Genomic DNA, 19598 nt, shown 5'->3' with positions numbered 1-19598 from the left:
CTATGGATTTTGGAGTCAAATTAATCCAAAAGCAACAGAAAGTAATGAGATTATATCACTGAATTAGACTCCGTTAATATATTCCAGTGAATTACATGACTGGCCGTACTTTTAATCAGGTTAATGAGTAATCTATGAAAGATTGCATATGAAAGTAACCTTTCAAACGCTGATTACACCATGCGATGATAACTTGTCTTGTTGCAAAATGCTAGTTTGTATCCAGTTGTCCTCTGTGTGTGTTTCACTCCTCTCCAACACAAGGGATGCAGTGAGACTCTTTGTTTGGAAGTTGATTTATAGTTAATGGAAGAATGTTGGAGAACCTTCATTTGACCCGTCCTGCTCCATCTTTACAACATGTCCTCTGATCTGACTCAGGTGGTTCTAACAGGAAACATATTAGGTGTGTGTGTGTGTTTGTGTGTGTGTGTGTGTGTGTGTGTGTGCGCGCAGGTGATCAAAGGGCTTTTCGTAATGTAGGCCATGTGCACTTACATGCTAACCATAAATGGGGTTAGATGCTTGTAAAGCTTTCTTTGGTTGTTGTATTTCTGTTTAATGAAAAAAGGGGCTTATGTTGTATCTTGTTCAATGCCACAAAACATTTTCCCTGCTTGAAATAATTAAGCCGCTAAACTGAGCTGAACTGAAGACTCTCCTAAAACAGTCTTTTTTTAGACACCAAGTGAGATCATTTTGTGATTTCTGCAACATTTTCCTCCTCTACATGTCCAGCCATAAATATGATCAGAGTCTCCTCGTAAATCTGTAAAGCTGTCCAACTGTTTTTCAGCTTCAGTCAGCTTTTCAGTTCTTCAGTCAGCTTTTTTAGCTGTCTATTTGTGAGACATTTTGTCATTTTAGCTGCATTTTCATCCTCTGAGACATGTTGATAATCTAAACTTTCTGTGTGTGCATATGAATTTCTGGCTGGCTATTTGTGTCTTTCCTTGTGTGTGACATTACATATATTTGTGTTCAGCAATTTGGTTTCTAACTACATTGCCTCCTCTCCTCCTCTCCTCTCCTCTCCTCTCCTCTCCTCTCCTCTCCTCTCCTCTCCTCTCCTCTCCTCTCCTCCTCTCCTACCAGCCTGTCCACCTGGCACCTATAAGCCGGTGGGAACCCCAGGAGGCCTTAGCACCTGCCTGCCGTGCCCCGACCTCCAGCACACCTCCCAGCCCGGCAGCACCTCCTTCGGCGACTGCGTCTGCAAGACGGGCTACAAGGCAATAGGCATGACCTGTCAAGGTAAGAGGAACCAGTCATTATGCTATTAACTGTGCTTGATTTAGCCTGACTTGTTTGACCCATGGAAGCCTGTCTGTGCTGGTGCAGAAACCCATTTTAAAGTAATAATTTGTGACATTTTCATATGAATAAATGTCTGTTAGGTATCAACAGAGTATCAGGAATAACTCCCACACACAAATTGAGTAATAGATGGGGGTGAATAAGCTGAAACACAAACATTCACTTTCTTCATACCTACACACTGTTCCACAGAAGTGTGAAGTTACTGTAAGAGAATGCTGTGTTATGAATCTGGTTCCAGTAATCTGAGTCTCCCTCCCATTCCACGAAGAATGACCCCAGAGGTTTACTCGTTCTGAGTCGTTCATTTGACCAGAACGGTGTTCATTAATCTTTCTGTTTCATACTCTGACTTTTTCTGTCTCTTGTCCCCTTGGTGCAGATTGGAGAGGCGACGTTTGACAACCTGTAATTTTCTGCTTTCACGCTCTTTTCCTCTGTGTCAGGAACATTAACTTTCCAATCTGTCCCACAGCTAGCCTTCAGTGTGTGTGTGTGTGTGTGTGTGTGTTGTACGTGCATATCTTTTTTTGTGTGTGTCATCAACATTACATATATTTCTGTTCAGAAATTTGGGGATTGGTTTCTGAATATATCTGTCTTCTTCTGTCCTTTCCTCCTCTCCTCTCCTCTCCTCTCCTCTCCTCCTCATCCAGTGGTTCACTGTCCAGGGCTGTTCCCTCCAGAGAACGGCTTCTTCATCCAAAATGTGTGTAACAACCAGTTCGATGCGGCCTGCGGGGTGAGATGCGAGGCAGGGTTTGACCTCCAGGGAACCAGCATCAGGCTCTGCCAGGCGGACGGCACCTGGTCAGGCACACCGGCCACCTGCAGAGGTGAGGAGGGAGGAGGGTTAGGGATTCACATGGAGAGTGTTAAGTGGGAAAAAACACACTAGCAGGGTTAGATTCCCAACCAAACCATGGATTTTCATTGTTTTTTCCATTTTCTACATCTTTACTACTTTTCTTTTCTACATCTTTACTACTTTCTTACATCTTTACTACTTTCTTTACTAACTTCTTTGTCTTTCTTCAATTTTGTTTCCTTCTCTTTTCACAATACCCCAATTTATAAGATCACATATCATAACATAACATATACCATTAAATTTTGATGATCTCTGTGGGAAACTGGGCCTTTGCAGCAGCAAATCGTTCGCTTGCCGGATGGAACTATCGTTAATTAAACTAAATCACATCGGTAGGGAAACAAGAAAGCGCGGAAATCTGATTGGCTGTTGAACCCGATGACCGCACATCGACCGAGCTTCCTTGATGGCTCAGCTCTATAGGAAATGAATGGAATTCTGGTGACTTGTTGATCGTGTTGCTCACAGTGTGAATGGTAATAAAATGCTGTGTGACGACGCCAGTGATGACGGACCGTCTACGAAATGTGGGTGGCATGTCGACTTTCATCGCGTATTGCATCCGATTATCATATTACAGTATTACAGATTGATATTAGCTTGCATATCTATCTTGCAATACAATACTCCTGATTACACTGAGTGATTACAGACACACACACACACACGCTTGTCTGATTGATCCCAGCAGGTTCCTCCACACCACATGTCTTATATAATTCCTCATTAAAACACGGGACGTTCATCAAAGCACTCTGAGCCCGCCGCCTCCCCTCTGATGTTTCTGAACCTTCATAAACATTTATGTAGCACTAAATCGACCTATCGGGATGAGGGATGTGTGTTGCCGTTGTTGTACTGAGTTGCTAAGAGTCTTGTAAAAGCCGGAGCGAGCGGGAGTCTGCGGGAGAGAGCGTGCGTTGGCGTGTAAAGGTTTTTTCGCTGCGTATTGAGATCATATGTGTTTAGACTGAATTAGGAGTCGACGTTTACTGAGAGACTACTGCTTTCTGCCAGGACAGATGTTGGAGAATTAGAGGGAGGGAGAGAGACAGAGATCAGGGAAGAGAGACAGACAGCTAGACATAAAGGAAGAGAGACTGACAGGAAGGAGGGAAGGAAAGGAAGGAGGGAGGGAAGGTTGCTAAGTTGGAAGGAAGAATGAAAGGGTGAGGGAGGTCAAGAAAGAAAGAAACAAAGAAATAAATAGGGTAAAGGAGGTTAATAAAGATAGAAAGACAGGAAGGAAGGAAGGATGGAAGGAAGGAAAGGAAGGAAGGTTGCATAGGTTGGAAGGAAGAAAGAAAGGGTGAGGGAGGCCAAGAAAGAAAAGAAGAAAGTTAGAAAGAGTGTAAAGGATGTCAATAAAGAAAGATAGATAGGAAAGAAGGAAGGACGGAAGGAAGGACAGAAGGAAAGAAGGAAGGAAAGGAAGGAAGGGTGAGGGAGGTCAAGAAAGATATAAACAAAGTAAGAAAGAGGGTAAAGGAGGTCAATAAAGGAAGACAGGAAGGAGGGAAGGCAGGAAGGAAGGAAGTACGGAAGGAAACAAAGAAGGAAGGAAAGGAACGAGGGAAGTTTGGTAGGTTGGAAGGAGGAAAGAAAGGGCGAGGGAGGTCAAGAAAGAAAGAAACAAAGAAATAGGGTAAAGGAGGTTAATAAACATAGAAAGACAGGAAGGAAGGAAGGAAAGGAAGGAAGGTTGCATAGGTTGGAAGGAAGAAAGAAAGGATGAGGGAGGTCAAGAAAGAAAGAAACAAAGTAAGAGATAGGGTAAAGGAGGTCAATAAAGAGAGAAAGAAATAAAGAAAGAAAAAGAGTTTGAGGGAGGTCAAGAAAGAAATTAAAAACAGAAGAAAGAGGGTGAAGAAGATCAAGAAAGAAAGAAAGAAAGAAAGGGAGAGTGTGAGGGAGGTCAAGAGATGAATGAAGAAATGTTAGTTTTAAGAGAAGAAGAGAAAGCCATGACTCATAGAAATACTGAGACAGTGAATATTTAAGGGTGTGTAGAAGATTTACAGTATGTGGCAGGCGGTACATATTTTCTACATGTGTGTGTGTTGTTGCTTGCGTGTGTGTGTATGTACATATGTGCACTTATAAGTGTTACAGTAAGTCTACTCTGTCCTACATGGGACCTCCCAGCTAGTTAAGCCCTGAGGAAGGGGGTCTCCTCTGAACCGCCTGTTTGTCTATGGGTGGTGATGAGAAATGACACGCTACACACACTCTCTGCTAGACCTCAGCGTAACTCAGAACAGACACACACACTTTTTTAAGGGGAGTTTCACGCTTTGGGGTAAATGATAGGTCCCAAGTTATAGTTAAAGATGATATACTGTAGTGCATTCCTGCATTTGATTTAGTCCTTTCTACTCCTCTGGTGACTCATATACCTGTTTTTTATCAGAAACTCCTCAAACTTGGGATAAATACTGTTTGCAAGTAATTCTTAGTGTTTGTTTTAATTGGCTTGCCACATAGGTGGGATTTGCTGCATCAGGATCATTCAGAGAGTTTCAGGTTAGTTGTCAATCACAGAGAGTATTTTAAGTTGAGTTGTAAATATTTTCCGTGATTGTCTAAACTTTCTGGCACATGATGCATTTGTTCAGTGTAGCAAATCCCACTCGTCTGGCCTCTAAAGTTGGCTAAAACAAACCATAAAAGGTATTTGCAAATACCTTTTCCCCCTGTTTGTTGCTGTTGGATTGGTTTGGTCTCCCTTTTGTATCATCTGTCTGATTTTTAATCTTTGCTACTCTTTTTCATTTTTAAGAGGAAGAGGCTTCCCTTCTCTGTTCCTCTATTGTTAAACCGCTCCACCAAGTCCTAATCTGCATTCAAATTAATATTCTTGTTGTAATGTATGTGTGTTTGTCCCCACCTGAATGCATTTTCACCCATCACTTTAGGTTATATTCATTTCAGTCTTTTATTTTATATTTTTGTTTTTCTTTTTTATCAGGTTTTAATTCCATGTTCTTGTTTTATTTCCTTGTCGTGATTTTCTTTCTCATCTCCATGTGTTCACAATACAGTACGTAATAATCATAATAATATACTTTATTTGTGTGACAAACAATAAGAAATAACAGTAAAATAAACCTTAAGAAAATCATACATGATTGGATTTAGCAAAATATGACTACGTGACTGATTGTTTCTTTTTTTTTTACTGGTTTTTGATCTCATGTTTGTTGTCTGTTTTCTGTCTTGACTGTCAGTAAGTGTTCACTCTTATATGACTGTGTTTTGTCCCTTATGACTCCTTTTATGACCCCCAGTGCGCTCCTGCCCGGCCCTGTCCCGGCCCCAGCATGGCTTCCTGAGGTGCAGTGATGGCGGCGCCTCCTACAGGGCGGAGTGTGATGTGGGCTGTGAGCGGGGCTACCGGCTGGAGGGAGACTCCACACTCACCTGCCAGGCCAACTCCCAGTGGAGTGGACCCCAACCTCGGTGTGTGGGTAAGCCTTCATGACGACCCACCATCCTAAAATATTACATCCTAAAATACCAGATTTCTAATCATTACCTTAAAAATTATACATGTAGCATTTTTAAGCATCAATATATCATTGTCAAATTAATTGTGATACCTTGGTATACTGTAAACAATGAGACCATGATCGGGGCGATTGGTAGCCTCTATCTCACTCCAGTGGTATTGTTAGGGTTAGTGTTTCTCAAAATTAAGACTACATTTCCCATAAACCCCGTTGCTTACAGTCACAAATAGAATGTTGTCCCCCCTCCCCCCCCCAGCGTTGTTCTGTATGCTTTTGTTACCTCCGCCAAAGAGGTTATGTTTTCGGTGCCATTTGTCTGTTTGTTTGTCTGTTAGCAGGATTACGGAAAAACTACTGGCCCGATTTTCATGAAACTTCATGGAAGGGTGTAGCATGGGCCAAGGAAGAACCCATTAAATTTTGGAGCGGATGCGGATCCGACTCACGAACAAGCAATAATAGCACGAACCTTGGCGGAGGTCTGCGCTCTCCGAGTGCCCTTCTAGTTTCCTCTGTTTCTTTACTGAAGAGGATAAACATGTTGGAAGCGATTTTTCCATCGGCTTTGCACTCCTTCCACCATCTGCTTTTACGAGAAAAGGTTTAGCTCCGTTTGCACTGCAAGTACAGTGTCCTTTTCCTGGTTTGGCCATAAAGCAATCAAGCAGATTTCCTGTGAAATCCGACCAGGTGGCATAAAATGTAAAATGCAGAGTAGAGGCCAGTAGAGGGAGAGGCTGTGAGTCTTCTTGGTGATGCTCTTGTTTGTTTAATTATACTCAAAATTAATAAAGTAATGAATTATTGATGTTCTCTGAAATATAGAGGATCCACTCATAATTTTGACAACTAAAAACATAAGTTACCTACTATCTTTTAAAAAGTACCACAATTTATTTTATCTTGTGCTATCAATCATTTTATAAGAGCATCAGTCACTGTTTTCAAATGATGGATATCCCATTTTGGAATGAAACTCTTCAATTGCTTTTTTATGCTAGGGCTTTGAGAAATATACTTAAGATTTGGCCCTTTTGCTGAACGTCATAATAAACATCTGTTAGGAGACATGAGTCCCAGCTCACTTCCAGTCTAATCCCACTGCTGGTGTCCTCTCAAAGAAAATTCATGCATCAGCCCCGAGTGTTTCTCTTCGTCTGTCATATCTTCATCCAGTGTCTTGTGGCTCTGTCATCTGTGGAGTTAAATTGGATGTATTTATTTGGTAAATTGTCAATACCTTTTTTTTTCATGATCAATCTGCCACACACACACACACACACACACACACTCTTGTAGCCTCTGCCTGTCTTACTGTAAGTTCTCATTGTCTGTTTAGTGTCAGCTTGGTGAATCCTGTCTGGCTGAAAGACAGAAGATAATATATCAAATGAATGATCCTAAAAGAATGCACGTTATGGGTATTTATATGTGAAAACACATGTTTTTACACACAAGTACGCAGACGCACACACACACACACACACACATACACAGTGGTTAAACATATGGTGTGGATTTGCTCAGAGCCACACTACATCACCCAGAGAAAGATATGTCTGCTTTCTCATAACAAAGATAGTCGCCACACACACACACCATGGAAGCACACACACGCACACAATTACCCACACACTTCAAAACTGATAGTTAAGTTAAAATAGTTGCACACACTCATGCCCGCCACAAAGAGCAGCATAGGTCAGGCACACCAACACACAAAAAAGAGGCAGTGTGAGAGCGTTCGGCCGCAAACCTCCGGCCTGCACTGACTCACTCCCAACCGACCAGCCAGCGACTCTATTTAAAACACCCGACCCGTCCGCTGCCGGAAGCTCTCTCCTGTTTATCGCCGGCTACCATCTCTTACCCCGCCGCTCTGATTGAGTTACAGTTTGTTTGTTTGAACGTCTCAGCGTTTCCCCGCAGACTGTCATTGCCTCTTTAATACAGTAAAGAGCGCTCTGCGGGCTGCCGTTGCTGCCGAGCGGTTTGTTTTAGTGTTTGTTTGCACTGTGGTGAAACGAGATCGCCTCGGCTACCCCGAGAGAGGATGCAGAGATATTTTTTTTTCATCTGATTGAAATCTCTCGTGTTGATTTTTGTAGACATCTCCGCTCCCTCTCAGTGATTTTCCCTTTTATAGCTCCTTACGGCCAAAGCCAATGAAACAGGAGAGAGAGAGAGAGAGAATGATCCATCTATCATCAAGTGAAAGCCACACCAGCCTGTGTCCAAAAAATGCATAAAAAGCCTCTTCTGTATGAGTCCTGTGGTCAATCTCTTCTTAGGTTAATTTCCGACAACATTCTTGTTCTTTTTGTGGCGGTTTCTGATATATGGACCCTGAAAATAGCTTCATTGTTGGCGTGTATAGTGCAGCCCGCTCAAAGTAAGATCAAATCACTAAAAACACAGGAAACATGCTGATGTGCTTCCAAGAGCTTTTTGTTTTTATGTAGATCTGCTTCTTCAGTGAATGTTCCTCCAGGTAGCCTGACCACACAAATGTACAATAAATACCAATTCAGTACAATGCAATGCAAATGGCATAGTATGAAATGGAAACTTGATTGCTGTTTAACTACTTTTAATAATGAATGATGGAAAGGTGTAAAATGCAGTTGGCAGCATCTCTGTCAGTCAAAATTTTGGCCTGCAGATGTTTCTGTTTTCACATCTATTCATCGCATCAATTATTATCAAATTCATCTCTCTATCTCTCTCTCCCCAGAGGTGCGTTGCCCCCCCATTGTGACCCTGAAAAACATCTTGCTGTCGCCCCCTGCCTGTGGGAAAAGGGAAATGATGCCGGGCAGCATTTGCCTGCTCAACTGTCGTCAAGGTTACAGTCTCCAGGGAGACAGGAAGGCGGTGTGTCTGGCCTCTGGGGACTGGAGCACTAATGTCCATAAAACCGCCTGCGCAGGTAACGCATGATGTGTGTGTGTGTGTGTGTGTGTGTGTGCTAAACAGAGTTTCCCAAAAGGAATTCATTGTTAAGCTCCCCGCCTCCAGGAGGTCAGAGGTCAGGGTCAGCAACAGAACAGCACCCCTGGAGCTGGTAGGTATTCAGTAGTGTCTTACTCAAGGACACTTCAGCAGGGTGAATCGATGCTTGCTGTCATGGGGGCTTGAACCCAGGCCTGGTTGAAGGACGATCTCCCTTTTTACTATGTTAAATCTGCTGCACGACCCTCTTTGAGATGTTACCTGAACTCACTTTTCTGGTAGAGGAGGTTTTCAATTGACTGGTAGTATCGTAGCATGGCTAGCTATCATGCTGGCAACCATTGGACTCGCCTGGCTGGGAAGTTGATACACCTCAAGAGGAGGCTGTTGACCTTATGGCCATTTTGAACTTATGTGACATATGGGAAACTCTACCCAGAAGATTGGCATATATATAAAAGTAACTAGCATTACTACAGCACATAAGTGAGGACTTCAGACAGACCTAACAGCTGTCAAATTAGTTGGTAATCTCAAAAACAACGACTGCTTGGATTTAGCAGGGAAGTTATCTTACTAGCTAGTTAGCAACTACCTTGTAAGAGCTTCTGGGTTTCTCAGATTAGCAACTAGCTAGCTACCTAGGCTAGATTCTAGCTAGCTATACCAAATACAGTATATTGCCATAAAATGTTATCCCTCAGGATTCTTCTTGACATTTGTTTGTTTCTAATGTTTTTCAGTGGGAAATGATAAATGTTTGTCCAGTTCCCAATGTCTGTGTGATGTACATCTTGGTATACAGTAGTATGACATAGCTGGGCTGTACTTGCTCTTCTAGGTAGAGTTTCCCTCCCCAAATGTGACGTTCAAACTGGCCACTGTGAGAATAAGGTCCGTAGTCCATGCTAGCATGAACGACAGTGTCATTGTGTTTGGGTTTATGTAAGAGGCAGAATGAGAAAGATTGAAAAAGAGAGAGAAAGACACAGGAGAGGCAGAGAAAGAGAGAGAGATAGACAGAGAGAAAACTCCAGGAAACTTGGAGGGAGAAACTTTCCATTCTCTATTCCCCGTCTCTGCATTTTATCCCTGCTTTGTGAATGGTGGGAATGGTGCTAACCTCATTTTGAAGCAGGCCTTGGGTCACTAACTCAAACCATACCATGTCCGAGCTGTCTCCCATCCACTCCGACTGGGCTCTGGGGAACACTATAATGGACTGCAGCCCTCCAGATGCCTGGCAGGTGAAACAGGTGGTGCGGAGCGGCTCTGCCTGCCTGCTCTGCCTTTAATGTCCTCGTTCCCCTCACTTCCTCACGGAGAAAGTAGGCTAATGAAGGCGCTGTTGTCGTTACGGGGAGGAAGAGGTGTCATAAAGATGAAAACGAAAGGAGAAGGGGGACAGACAGGGAGATGAGAAGGGGGGATGAGTCATCTGTAGGTGCTTTTTAATGGGCGGCAGAGAGAAGAGGAGCTGGTCTGATCCTCTCAGGCACAGATGGACTGAAGGAAGGAGGATGGGGGGGAGAAAAATAGATAAACAAGGGAGAGAGAATGCTGATGAGATAGAAAAGGAGGAGGAGGCAGAAAGAGAAAGTTATATAAACTTGAGAGTGGTCATTGTGGGCGCCTGGCTTCCTCCAGCCTCTCTCATAATGCAGATGACACAAACAGTGAAATATTCCTCCCTTGTTATAAAAATGAATGGAGCCAATTAGAACCAAGTGTGTTAGTGTTTAGTAGACATGGATGCCTCAGTGGATGGGTCATCAGGTCCAGATGGAAACAACTCTCTTACACAACAGACATGACCCCTGTCGATCCACTGGAGACTCAGATCTTGGAGGCTTTCTCATACGCTGCAGTCCTGAACCGAGCTGAACCAAACTGTGTTGGCTCACATAATTCCTTTTCACATTGCTCTTGCCCACATGCTGAACTGGGTAAGGCTGAGTGAGACAAAGCAAATAAATTAACTTTTTCATCCACAGGCCATAGTGGCTGATGAATCCCAGAAGTCAGTAGCCACCTGCACAATTTCACCAACCAAACAGATAGACATGAAGCTTAAATATGATCTTTTTTTAACCTTTATTTATCTGAGCAAGCAAGCTCTTTTGTGGCAACACCCTGCTTCATACTCACACAGAGCAACCCATTTTCTAATTTCGGCTACAGAAGCAATTAGGAGTTCAGTGCATTGGTCAAGGGAAATTCCACAGTTAATGTTAACAGTTAATGGAGGTGAGAGCGTTTCATATTCACTTTAACCAGTTTTTCTGCTGGTTTTGGACTCAAACTGGCAACCTTCCAGTCGCAAGCCTCTTTCTCAAACCTCGAGGCTGCTGCCACTCCCATTGTTATTTACTGTACCTGCCAATGTGGCCGGTAGTATAGACAAACTACTTGCCACAGTCAAAATTGCATTTGGCTTGTGGGTTGTGTTAATTTTAAACTTCAGAGGAAGCGAAGAGGGATAAGAGGTTGTGGCTTCCCTCTTGTTACCACAAATTCTGACATCCATCACCCTAATTAACTAGAGTTTAGCTAGAACTGAAGAATTAGAATTAGTTTATGTTATTCCTATGGTCTATGTCCAATCAATATTTGTGAACATAAACATGACCCCCCCCCAACACCGCACACTGGAGAACTAAGATTCAAACTTGTGATGTTCTCAGGCCCGGAGCTGTTGACTTTGATTCAATAATGACTCTCTAACATGTTGGGATATTCTGTGTTACTGATTATCAGGACTGGAAATGTAATTGATCTGAGATAAAGCTGGAATTTGCGTGAGTCTGAATGTTTTGACAGTGACATAAAGCCTATCTCACACTTCAATTTCTCCTCTATCTTCTTTAACCTATGCTCTTTACTATTGTGGCCCAATGTTGAGGTAATGGATGGAGAGAGATAAGAGCCAGTTAGAACCAGCTAGGGGACCACATATAACGTCAGTGATGCACTCTCTCTTTGATTCAATAATGACCAATAATGAGTCTGTGATGTGCTGTGATTAAAGAGGTCAAGGGTCAGATGACATCACACCTACTCCCTCAGTGATAACAAGGAGCAGGCCGAGGTCAATGTGTGAGCGGGATATGATGGTGTGTGCGTTGAACATCTGTAATATTTGAATTTTATGTAAATTGTACTTGAATTGAAGCATTTGCCGTGTGTAATCCCTCTTTTGCTTATCTCCTCCCTCTAAATTTGGTCGCTTTATTCTGTTTTTGTCTGTTTTCTCTAGACTCTGAGCCGCCACGGATCCAGTGCCCACAGGACGTTGTCGCGGAGACGGACGAGCGGCGCGGCACCGCCAACATCAGCTGGGACGCCCCTACTGCCACAGACAACTCTAGAGAAGAGGTGGGATACTTTACAAGACTAAGTCTAGCTCACCAATTCACACCTGCCAGAGTAACTCAAGGATCTAGATAGATAGACATTTGCCCATTCATCCATCCATCCATCTATCCTTGCTTCTATTTTCCTATATTTCATTTATGTCAAGGACATTTCTCTCTTCTCTCTCTCTCTCTCTCTCTCTCTCTCTCTCTCTCTCTCTCTCTCTCTCTCCAGGTGGTGGTGCAGGTGAAGCCAGTGTACAGTCCTCCCCAGCCATTCCCCATCGGAAAGGAGACCATCACGTATATCGCTGCCGACCACTCCGGGAACCAGGCCAACTGCTCCTTCACAGTTACTGTCATAGGTGAGCTCATCGTTCAGGGGACCATATTAAAGCAAAATGGATGCTGCATATGGCTGAGAGAGAGAGAGAGGAAGGGGGGCTACATTCACACCACAGGCCTTCATGCTCAATTCCAAATTGCCTCTCATATCTGATTTTTTTGGATGGTGTTTATATCTATTCTAGGACAATCACCCATATCCAATACAAATATGAACTGACAGTGATGTCAAAAAAACACATGCCTGCGCAGAGTAACAATAACAAAAGATCTCACATCTGTTTTTGTACCTACGCTTCTCCCGCTTGTTTTGAACACATTTTGGTTACGGTATGTGCCTTTCGGGTTTTGACTGAATTGAGGCGTCTCCCCAAATACCAGTCAAGTTGGCTATTTGGCTTGCTTTGCATTGTTTTGTCTCTCCATCCTCCATGCTAACGCTGGCTAAGCCAAAATTATGACAATTGTCTCAGGCGAATGAGATTTACTTTTTGTCATGGCAACACTGACAAATTCCAATTCCTATTTTCCAATAGGTTGCATGCCTTGGGATCCGATTTTCTACCACATATCCATGTGGTCCAGATCAGAATTGAAAAAATGCGAGTCCATGCAACTTTTTGCCGATTAGAAAAATTCAGTTCTGTGTCACATGGCAGGGCAAAAAATCTGAATTTGGACACTGTCAGCTGCAGTGTGAATGTAGCCAGTCAGTATTTTACATTTAACACGTTTACCTGACGCACACAGTTCACCTTACAGTGAGTGAGAAGGTAGGGGTTCAGCGTCATGCTCAAGCTCTGCCACCCGGTCTGCCTGTTACTCTATCCGCCTGCCTGTGTGTTTGGGCTCATTTCTGTCACTCAGTGTAAAACTGCGTGTTAATCGACCAAGTCACCAGCCAGGCAGCCAGTCAGACCCGGCAGGTGCCAAACAGGGTTAGAGGAGAGAGTGAAAAACAGGGGTGTCCCGTGTCAACCGCTCGATAATCGCAGCAGTCAGGGGGAAAAACCTCAAGCGTGGTAGCCGTGAACATTTCCATATGTTATTATGATGGTGGAACGTTGTGGTTTTTTATTAGAGACATGTGTTTAACTAGTGCCCTCTGACACTCTGTACCGCTGCATTGAAGAAGTCAGATCGCAGTGTACCACACTGCTCTAAACTGTGTTTTTCTAATAATGCGATAATCTATTCCAGTTTTGGATGCGTTTGTGTGTTTTTTCTGCGCTCAGATTAAAGATGTACCACACTTTGAAAGCTGTAGCGTTTGGCCAATAAGTAAAAAAATCCAAGTGCGCTTAAACTTTATTTTTGCAGTTGGTAAATGCTTTATGATTACTGTCAATATACTTTATGTTCAGCAATGTGCTAATTTATGATGTTTCCTCCATCTGGTCGTCAGGCAGCCATGGCAGTTAAGCTTAACCACTCTATACCCCTTCCTAGATACGGAGCCCCCAGTGATTGACAGGTGCAGGTCGCCGCCCACGGTCCAGGCCACAGACACGGAGACGGCGGTCGTTTGGGAGGTGCCGCAGTTTTCCGACAACTCAGGTATGTCTGGTCGCCGCTCTCAGATGGCAGCTCCTTAGATGGTTTATTCTCTTGCTCCTCTGTTCCACTTCTCCTCCCCACTCCACCCTCTCCCTCCACTGATGATGGTTAAACAGGATCTTTTCCGTTAGGTGACTGGAAAAAGGAGATCAGGAGAGGGCTTTCTGCTGGTTTGTGTGTGTGTGTGTGTGTGTGTGTGTGTGTGTGTGTGTATTTGTAATTGGACAGAATGGAGTGTGCATTTGAGTGTGTCCATGCATGCTGTACTGTCTGCATTTGTGGGTGTGTGTGTGTGTGTCTTTGTGTGTGTATAATGATGAGAGACATTGGACAGAGAGGATAGATTTTAATTGAGTGCAGGCATGCTGCACTGGTGTGTGTATGTGTGTGTGAGAGAGAGAAAGAGAGAGGGAGAGAGTGAGAGATAGACAGAGAGAGAGATAGAGAGAGAGAATGGGACAAGTGGACAGATGAAGTCATGTTGCTACACAGTGACTGTTAATGTCATTACTGTACTGTTGTTATAACAGACCGAGGCAGCTGAGAGCAGCAGGTGTTTTTGCTTCGAAAAATGGGAATGGGAATAGCACTCATTCAGTCCATTTTTCACGCTGTCATTTGTGTAATTATAAGAGGGCATACCAGACTCATGCTGTTTAACTCATACTGGAGTTAAACACTTTTGAATTGCATGTCAAATAACCATTTCTCTCTTAATCAGAGAAACTGCAATACACAATGTGGATGGGCATTAATCACAGCCTTGGCAGGGTTTGGCACACCAGCTCTACACCCATAGACAAAATATTCATTTAGTTCCACTTTGAAAATTGGCCCACTGGAGGCTCGGCCAGCCAGTCTGTGAGTGTATATTAGCCTAGAGATGCTGACCAATAACCTGCAGGTTGCTGGTTCAATCCCTGGCTCAGACTGTTGGGTGGCTGGTATTAGATCCATGGTGCCCATCAACACAGTTGAAGTGCCCTTGGGCAAAGCATTGAGCACCAAACTGCTGCACTGTGGTCCATCCTGCACTCTTTGAATCCCAGTTGGTGCATGGTAGGCAGTCACAACTTTCTGTACTGGCTTTTGTTTCTCTCCTTCTGAAAATCTGAACAGTTGGACTGCCCAGTTTTATTTTTTTTCAACATCATAAGAGCATTTATATTTTAACCCAATCAGAGACTGTCACATAAATAAAACGTGTACAGTGAGGCTTACTAATTGTTCCAATGATGTGCTGTTTGACTGCTGACACATTAACCCATTTAATGGGGATATGATCAAAACAACCAGTGAAATAATGAACTAATAAATAAACATGACGCACACACTGGGGTTCTTTTAGTGGGGCTCTGTCTCTAAAACTAAAGTTGGACTACTTTACATTAGTTTACTAGTTTAACTAGCAGGTAGGGGTTCAGTGTCTTGCTCAAGGAAACTTCAACCGGTCACACGGCTGTTGATGGACACACACCGGCTGTTGCGAGGATTGAACTTGCAACCCTTTGGTCTCTCTAGCCACTAGGCCACCCTGCCACCTGACGCACCCTGCTGAAAGCACTGTGTAAAGCCCACCATACTAAACAGACTTAAGATGTTAGTGCTGGCCCATTCCCTCCTGGCCCTGCAGCCGTACCCAAACAGCCGCGGTGGTGACAGATACACAACCAGACTGCTGCAGCGCTCCAGCCCACAGCTGGGCCCGTGTAATTCATTGGCCCTGGCTGAACCCATACACACATAAATAACAGCAGCAGAGCAGATACGCATCTGTTTGTGTGTGTTCTGAAACGTGGGCAAGCATGGACACACACACACACACATATACACACACAAACTCGTCCCACACACATTCTGACTCCTCCTCTTCTTGTCAACACACACAAATCCCCAACATACTCATTCCCCACCTGTCTATGGAGGTGCACCCCATCAAACACACACACACACACACACACACATACACAGTGTAATAACAGGCCGCTGTGGCTGCTACGGGGCCACACGACGTCAGCCCAGCTCTGCTCCGACGTCAGTGTTTTGTTTTTCCAAGCCCACACCCTGATGCAAGGGCTATATATAGTAAAGACCGGGGAGACACACACATACACACACACGTACAAACACACAAACACACACACACACACGGGCTATATATGTGGGGAGACACCAGACTCCACCGGGCCAGACGTGTGTCAGCCCTGTTGGAATGGCCTCGCTACTGTATGTGTTTATAATAGGGAGGTGGAGAGGCAGTGGAAGAGAGCGAGGTGAAGGATTGGATTGAGACGAAAGGTCAATCGCTCATTTTCCCCACCTTCTCTCTTTTTCTTTCTTTCCCCTCTGTCTCTGTCTCTCTCACATTGAAAGGAGACTTTGTGCAGATGATTTCATTGTTTTGGTCACAATCTGTGCATCGGTCTAGAGGCAAGACACACACACACACACACACACACACATACTCATACACTTCTCTCTCTCTCCGTCTGTCTCTTCATTGGTCTATCCATCATTTTCTCCACTTTGTGTGTTTTTAAAGCCATCCAGACGGTAGCAATTTTCCCTCTCCAAGCCCCAATGCAGGATTATTATTTTTCTGCTGCCATGTGATGCCCAGACACACCATTCCCATGTCAACATATCCCTATTTAACATAACCTTTATTTTACCAGGAGTGACTCATTCAGTCCTGGTAAATGGCTCAAGACTGCCCTCTGCAGGGTGGCTAGAATACCTGTAACACTATCTTGAAAAGGTCCTTACTTGGTAAAAAAAAAAATCTATGAGCAAATAAAAAATAAGCAATCCGCAAGGCTAAAAACTGTACTTATTCCAACAGGGTAATCATATGTAAGCTCTTGATTATCTTCACACTCTGGAGTGATGAATGCAACTAAGTTGACTTGACCGTTTTTTACTGACTGTTTTTCTCTTACACGTCCACTGCCCATAGCTCATATAACTGGACAATATTGAATTACAATATTTTAAACCAAATCAAAATATCATAACGTTGGTGTTCTGCACAGGATGAAGCCAAACTACTGATAATAATGCATGACAAAATGTCAAAAATGCAAATGGGAAAGTCAACCAGTTTCTCTCAATTCCCAAAAAGCTGACTTTGATGAAAACAAATCAAATCATGACAGACACAGTAGTAGGTTTGACCAGTGTAATTGTATTGGCTAGTGATTGCTTACCAAATGATGATGTTATTTCATAATCACAGCACGATGAATGAATGCGTTTAGGAATGCCCGTTTAATGTATGTCATCACCAACACTTCTCTCCCTCAGGTGGCCGTCTGACAGTGACTGGTAGCCACAGTCCAGGCTCTCTGTTCCCAGTGGGAGAGACTCTGGTCCAGTACACCGCTACTGACGCTGCGGGAAACAGCCGCATCTGCAACCTCACCATCACTGTTCAAGGTACTGACAGACAGATCATGGCTTTTTTTTTTTTGCCTTGCATTGAATCCAGTTGTACAAACGTACTGTAAAATGTAAGTTTACACTGTTGGATTCATTACTGAAATGGAGACAAATGCTTTTATTGGATTCATGGATGTATTTGGATTGCTTCTATATTCTTTGAATATTAGTTAAGTATTTTTTTAGCAGCCCCATTTGCTTTATTCTTGTGTTGGTTCTATTTTTTTGGTTAATATTCTATTTTTTTCTCTGCTGTATTGTATTACTATTTGCTGCTACACTGACCCAATTTCCTGAGTTTCATCTGTTTTTTGTCTCTTTCTTTCTTTCTAGTATTACACACTATTTGCATGCTCCTGCACATCTCATATTGCACATACAATAGGATTTTAGTATGAATTTAGTATTATTTTATGTCTTATGATCGTATTATTAAATATTGTGCTAAACTTTGCTTCTTGTGTGCAGGGACGACCTGCGACCAGCCGTACGTCCCAGTGAACGGAGAGTTCATCTGCTCTGAGGAGGAGGAGGGCGTTAACTGTACCCTCTCCTGTAAGGACGGCTACAGCTTCACCCAGGATGCTGTGCACAGCTACTTCTGTGCCTACAACGGTGTGTGGGATCCGCCCCACTCTCCAGACAGACCCGACTGCTCAGGTGAGCGCAACACAGTTTATTCTGTCATGGCTGTTTTAAATACTACTCTTTGTCTCTTTGTCTCGTGAATTGAGCGATAATTTACACAGTTCAAATACTACATAGGTTCAACCTATTTAGCAAAGCAGAAATCATTGTCTCTGCCAGATGGAAACATACAAGCGCAGCAATGAAAAAGAAGGAAAGCAACATACTGTATAATGTCCTTTTTGTTGTTCCCAGTGAACCGTGTAGCCAACAACGGGTTCAAGCCCTTCGAGATGCTTTTTAAAGCATCACGTTGTGACGATGTGGACCTGGTCAAGTCATTCACTGGGGAGTTGAATACCAAGCTGGGAGGCATGGTGAGAAGCTACAGTATATGCACACACACACACACTCGCACACATAATATGTTTCCTGTTAGAACCTCCTGAGTCAGATCAGAGGACATGTCGTAAAGATGGAGCAATACGGGTCAAATGAAGGTTCTCCAACATTCGTCCATTCACTATAAATCAACTTCCAAACTAGGAGTTTCTCACACACACATTGTTTTTTCCCCTCTTCTCCACAGCTGCCCAACCTCTGCAGCAATGATGATGTAGCCTGCAAGCTAGAGGTGATGTCACAGGGTCACTGTCTAGAGTACAACTACGACTACGAGAACGGATTCGCTATTGGTAAGATTCATATTTGTGCATATGAATCTTCATTAAAAACCCTCACTAACTTACTAACATACTCAGCTACTCATTAGTTAATACTTGTATTTCCCTATAAATCTTATACTAGTATGTATCTATCTATCTATCTATCTATCTATCTATCTATCCATCCATCCATCCATCCATCCATCCATTTTTGCTTGTCTGTTTCTCTCTTTCTTCCTTTGTCTTTCTTTCTTTCTGTCAAAAAGTTTCCTTCCTTCATTTTGAGTGAAGCATCTTTTTAGCTGTTTGAAGTCCCCCCCCCCCTCTCCCTGTCTCCTCTGTCTCAGGACCAGGGGGTTGGGGCAACAGCTGGAGTCCTCAGAGCGGTCAGGACTATGCCTACTTTGACTCGGGCTTCGCCACGGACAGCCGGCGGCCCGCCAGGCAGCAGGACGGCAACCTCCGCACCCGCCACCGCTCCAAGAGGCACCGCAAGATCACAGGCCCGACCAGAGACCAGAAAATCCAGATCTTTTTCAACATCACAGGTAGGATAAAATGGGATTTGCTGTGTTATTACTGATCCTTGTAGTCCAGGGGATATAATTCTGCGTGGCCAAAATGTTCTTTTACCGTGGTGACCCATCGTTCACCCCACTAGGCTTCTATAAAACGCTGCATACTTTTTGGACGGTAGAACTGTAGGCGCTTCTCTTTCCAATCAGGCGATATCAAAGGATGGGGTCATGTACAGTGTGTCATCGTCACTGTTTTACAAAGCAGGAGACACAGGAATATTTGTTACATCTACTGTCTGGGCACTGGTGCTAAACTTTAACTTATAATGTCCTGCCCAAAATGTAATGTGAATGTTCTGCAATGGGCAGAATTTTTCAGAGTTAGACTTAGTAATAGAGTGCATGTTGTTTGCATACTGAATACACATTGTCCTCTGTAGAATAGA

The 19598-nt window shown here is 43.5% G+C and overlaps 1 protein-coding gene across 1 annotated transcript in view; it reads left to right on the top strand.

Moving 5' to 3' along the window:
* svep1 (sushi, von Willebrand factor type A, EGF and pentraxin domain containing 1) overlaps window positions 1–19598 on the top strand; it is a 101702-nt gene that overhangs the window by 46922 nt on the left and 35182 nt on the right. The window contains exons 4-15 of the mRNA XM_078291801.1: window positions 1096–1254; window positions 1974–2153; window positions 5476–5655; window positions 8432–8626; window positions 11906–12024; window positions 12238–12367; window positions 13797–13904; window positions 17208–17339; window positions 17811–18002; window positions 18225–18346; window positions 18559–18664; window positions 18982–19182. Of these exons, the coding sequence (XP_078147927.1) occupies window positions 1096–1254; window positions 1974–2153; window positions 5476–5655; window positions 8432–8626; window positions 11906–12024; window positions 12238–12367; window positions 13797–13904; window positions 17208–17339; window positions 17811–18002; window positions 18225–18346; window positions 18559–18664; window positions 18982–19182 (1824 nt within the window). The remainder of the gene's footprint in view (window positions 1–1095; window positions 1255–1973; window positions 2154–5475; window positions 5656–8431; window positions 8627–11905; window positions 12025–12237; window positions 12368–13796; window positions 13905–17207; window positions 17340–17810; window positions 18003–18224; window positions 18347–18558; window positions 18665–18981; window positions 19183–19598) is intronic.

This window comes from Centroberyx gerrardi, chromosome 23 (genome assembly GCF_048128805.1).
Source record: "Centroberyx gerrardi isolate f3 chromosome 23, fCenGer3.hap1.cur.20231027, whole genome shotgun sequence".
Lineage (NCBI taxonomy): Eukaryota > Metazoa > Chordata > Actinopteri > Beryciformes > Berycidae > Centroberyx > Centroberyx gerrardi.
Note: the sequence above shows the minus strand (reverse complement) of the source record. Positions and strands in the feature narration are given on the sequence as shown.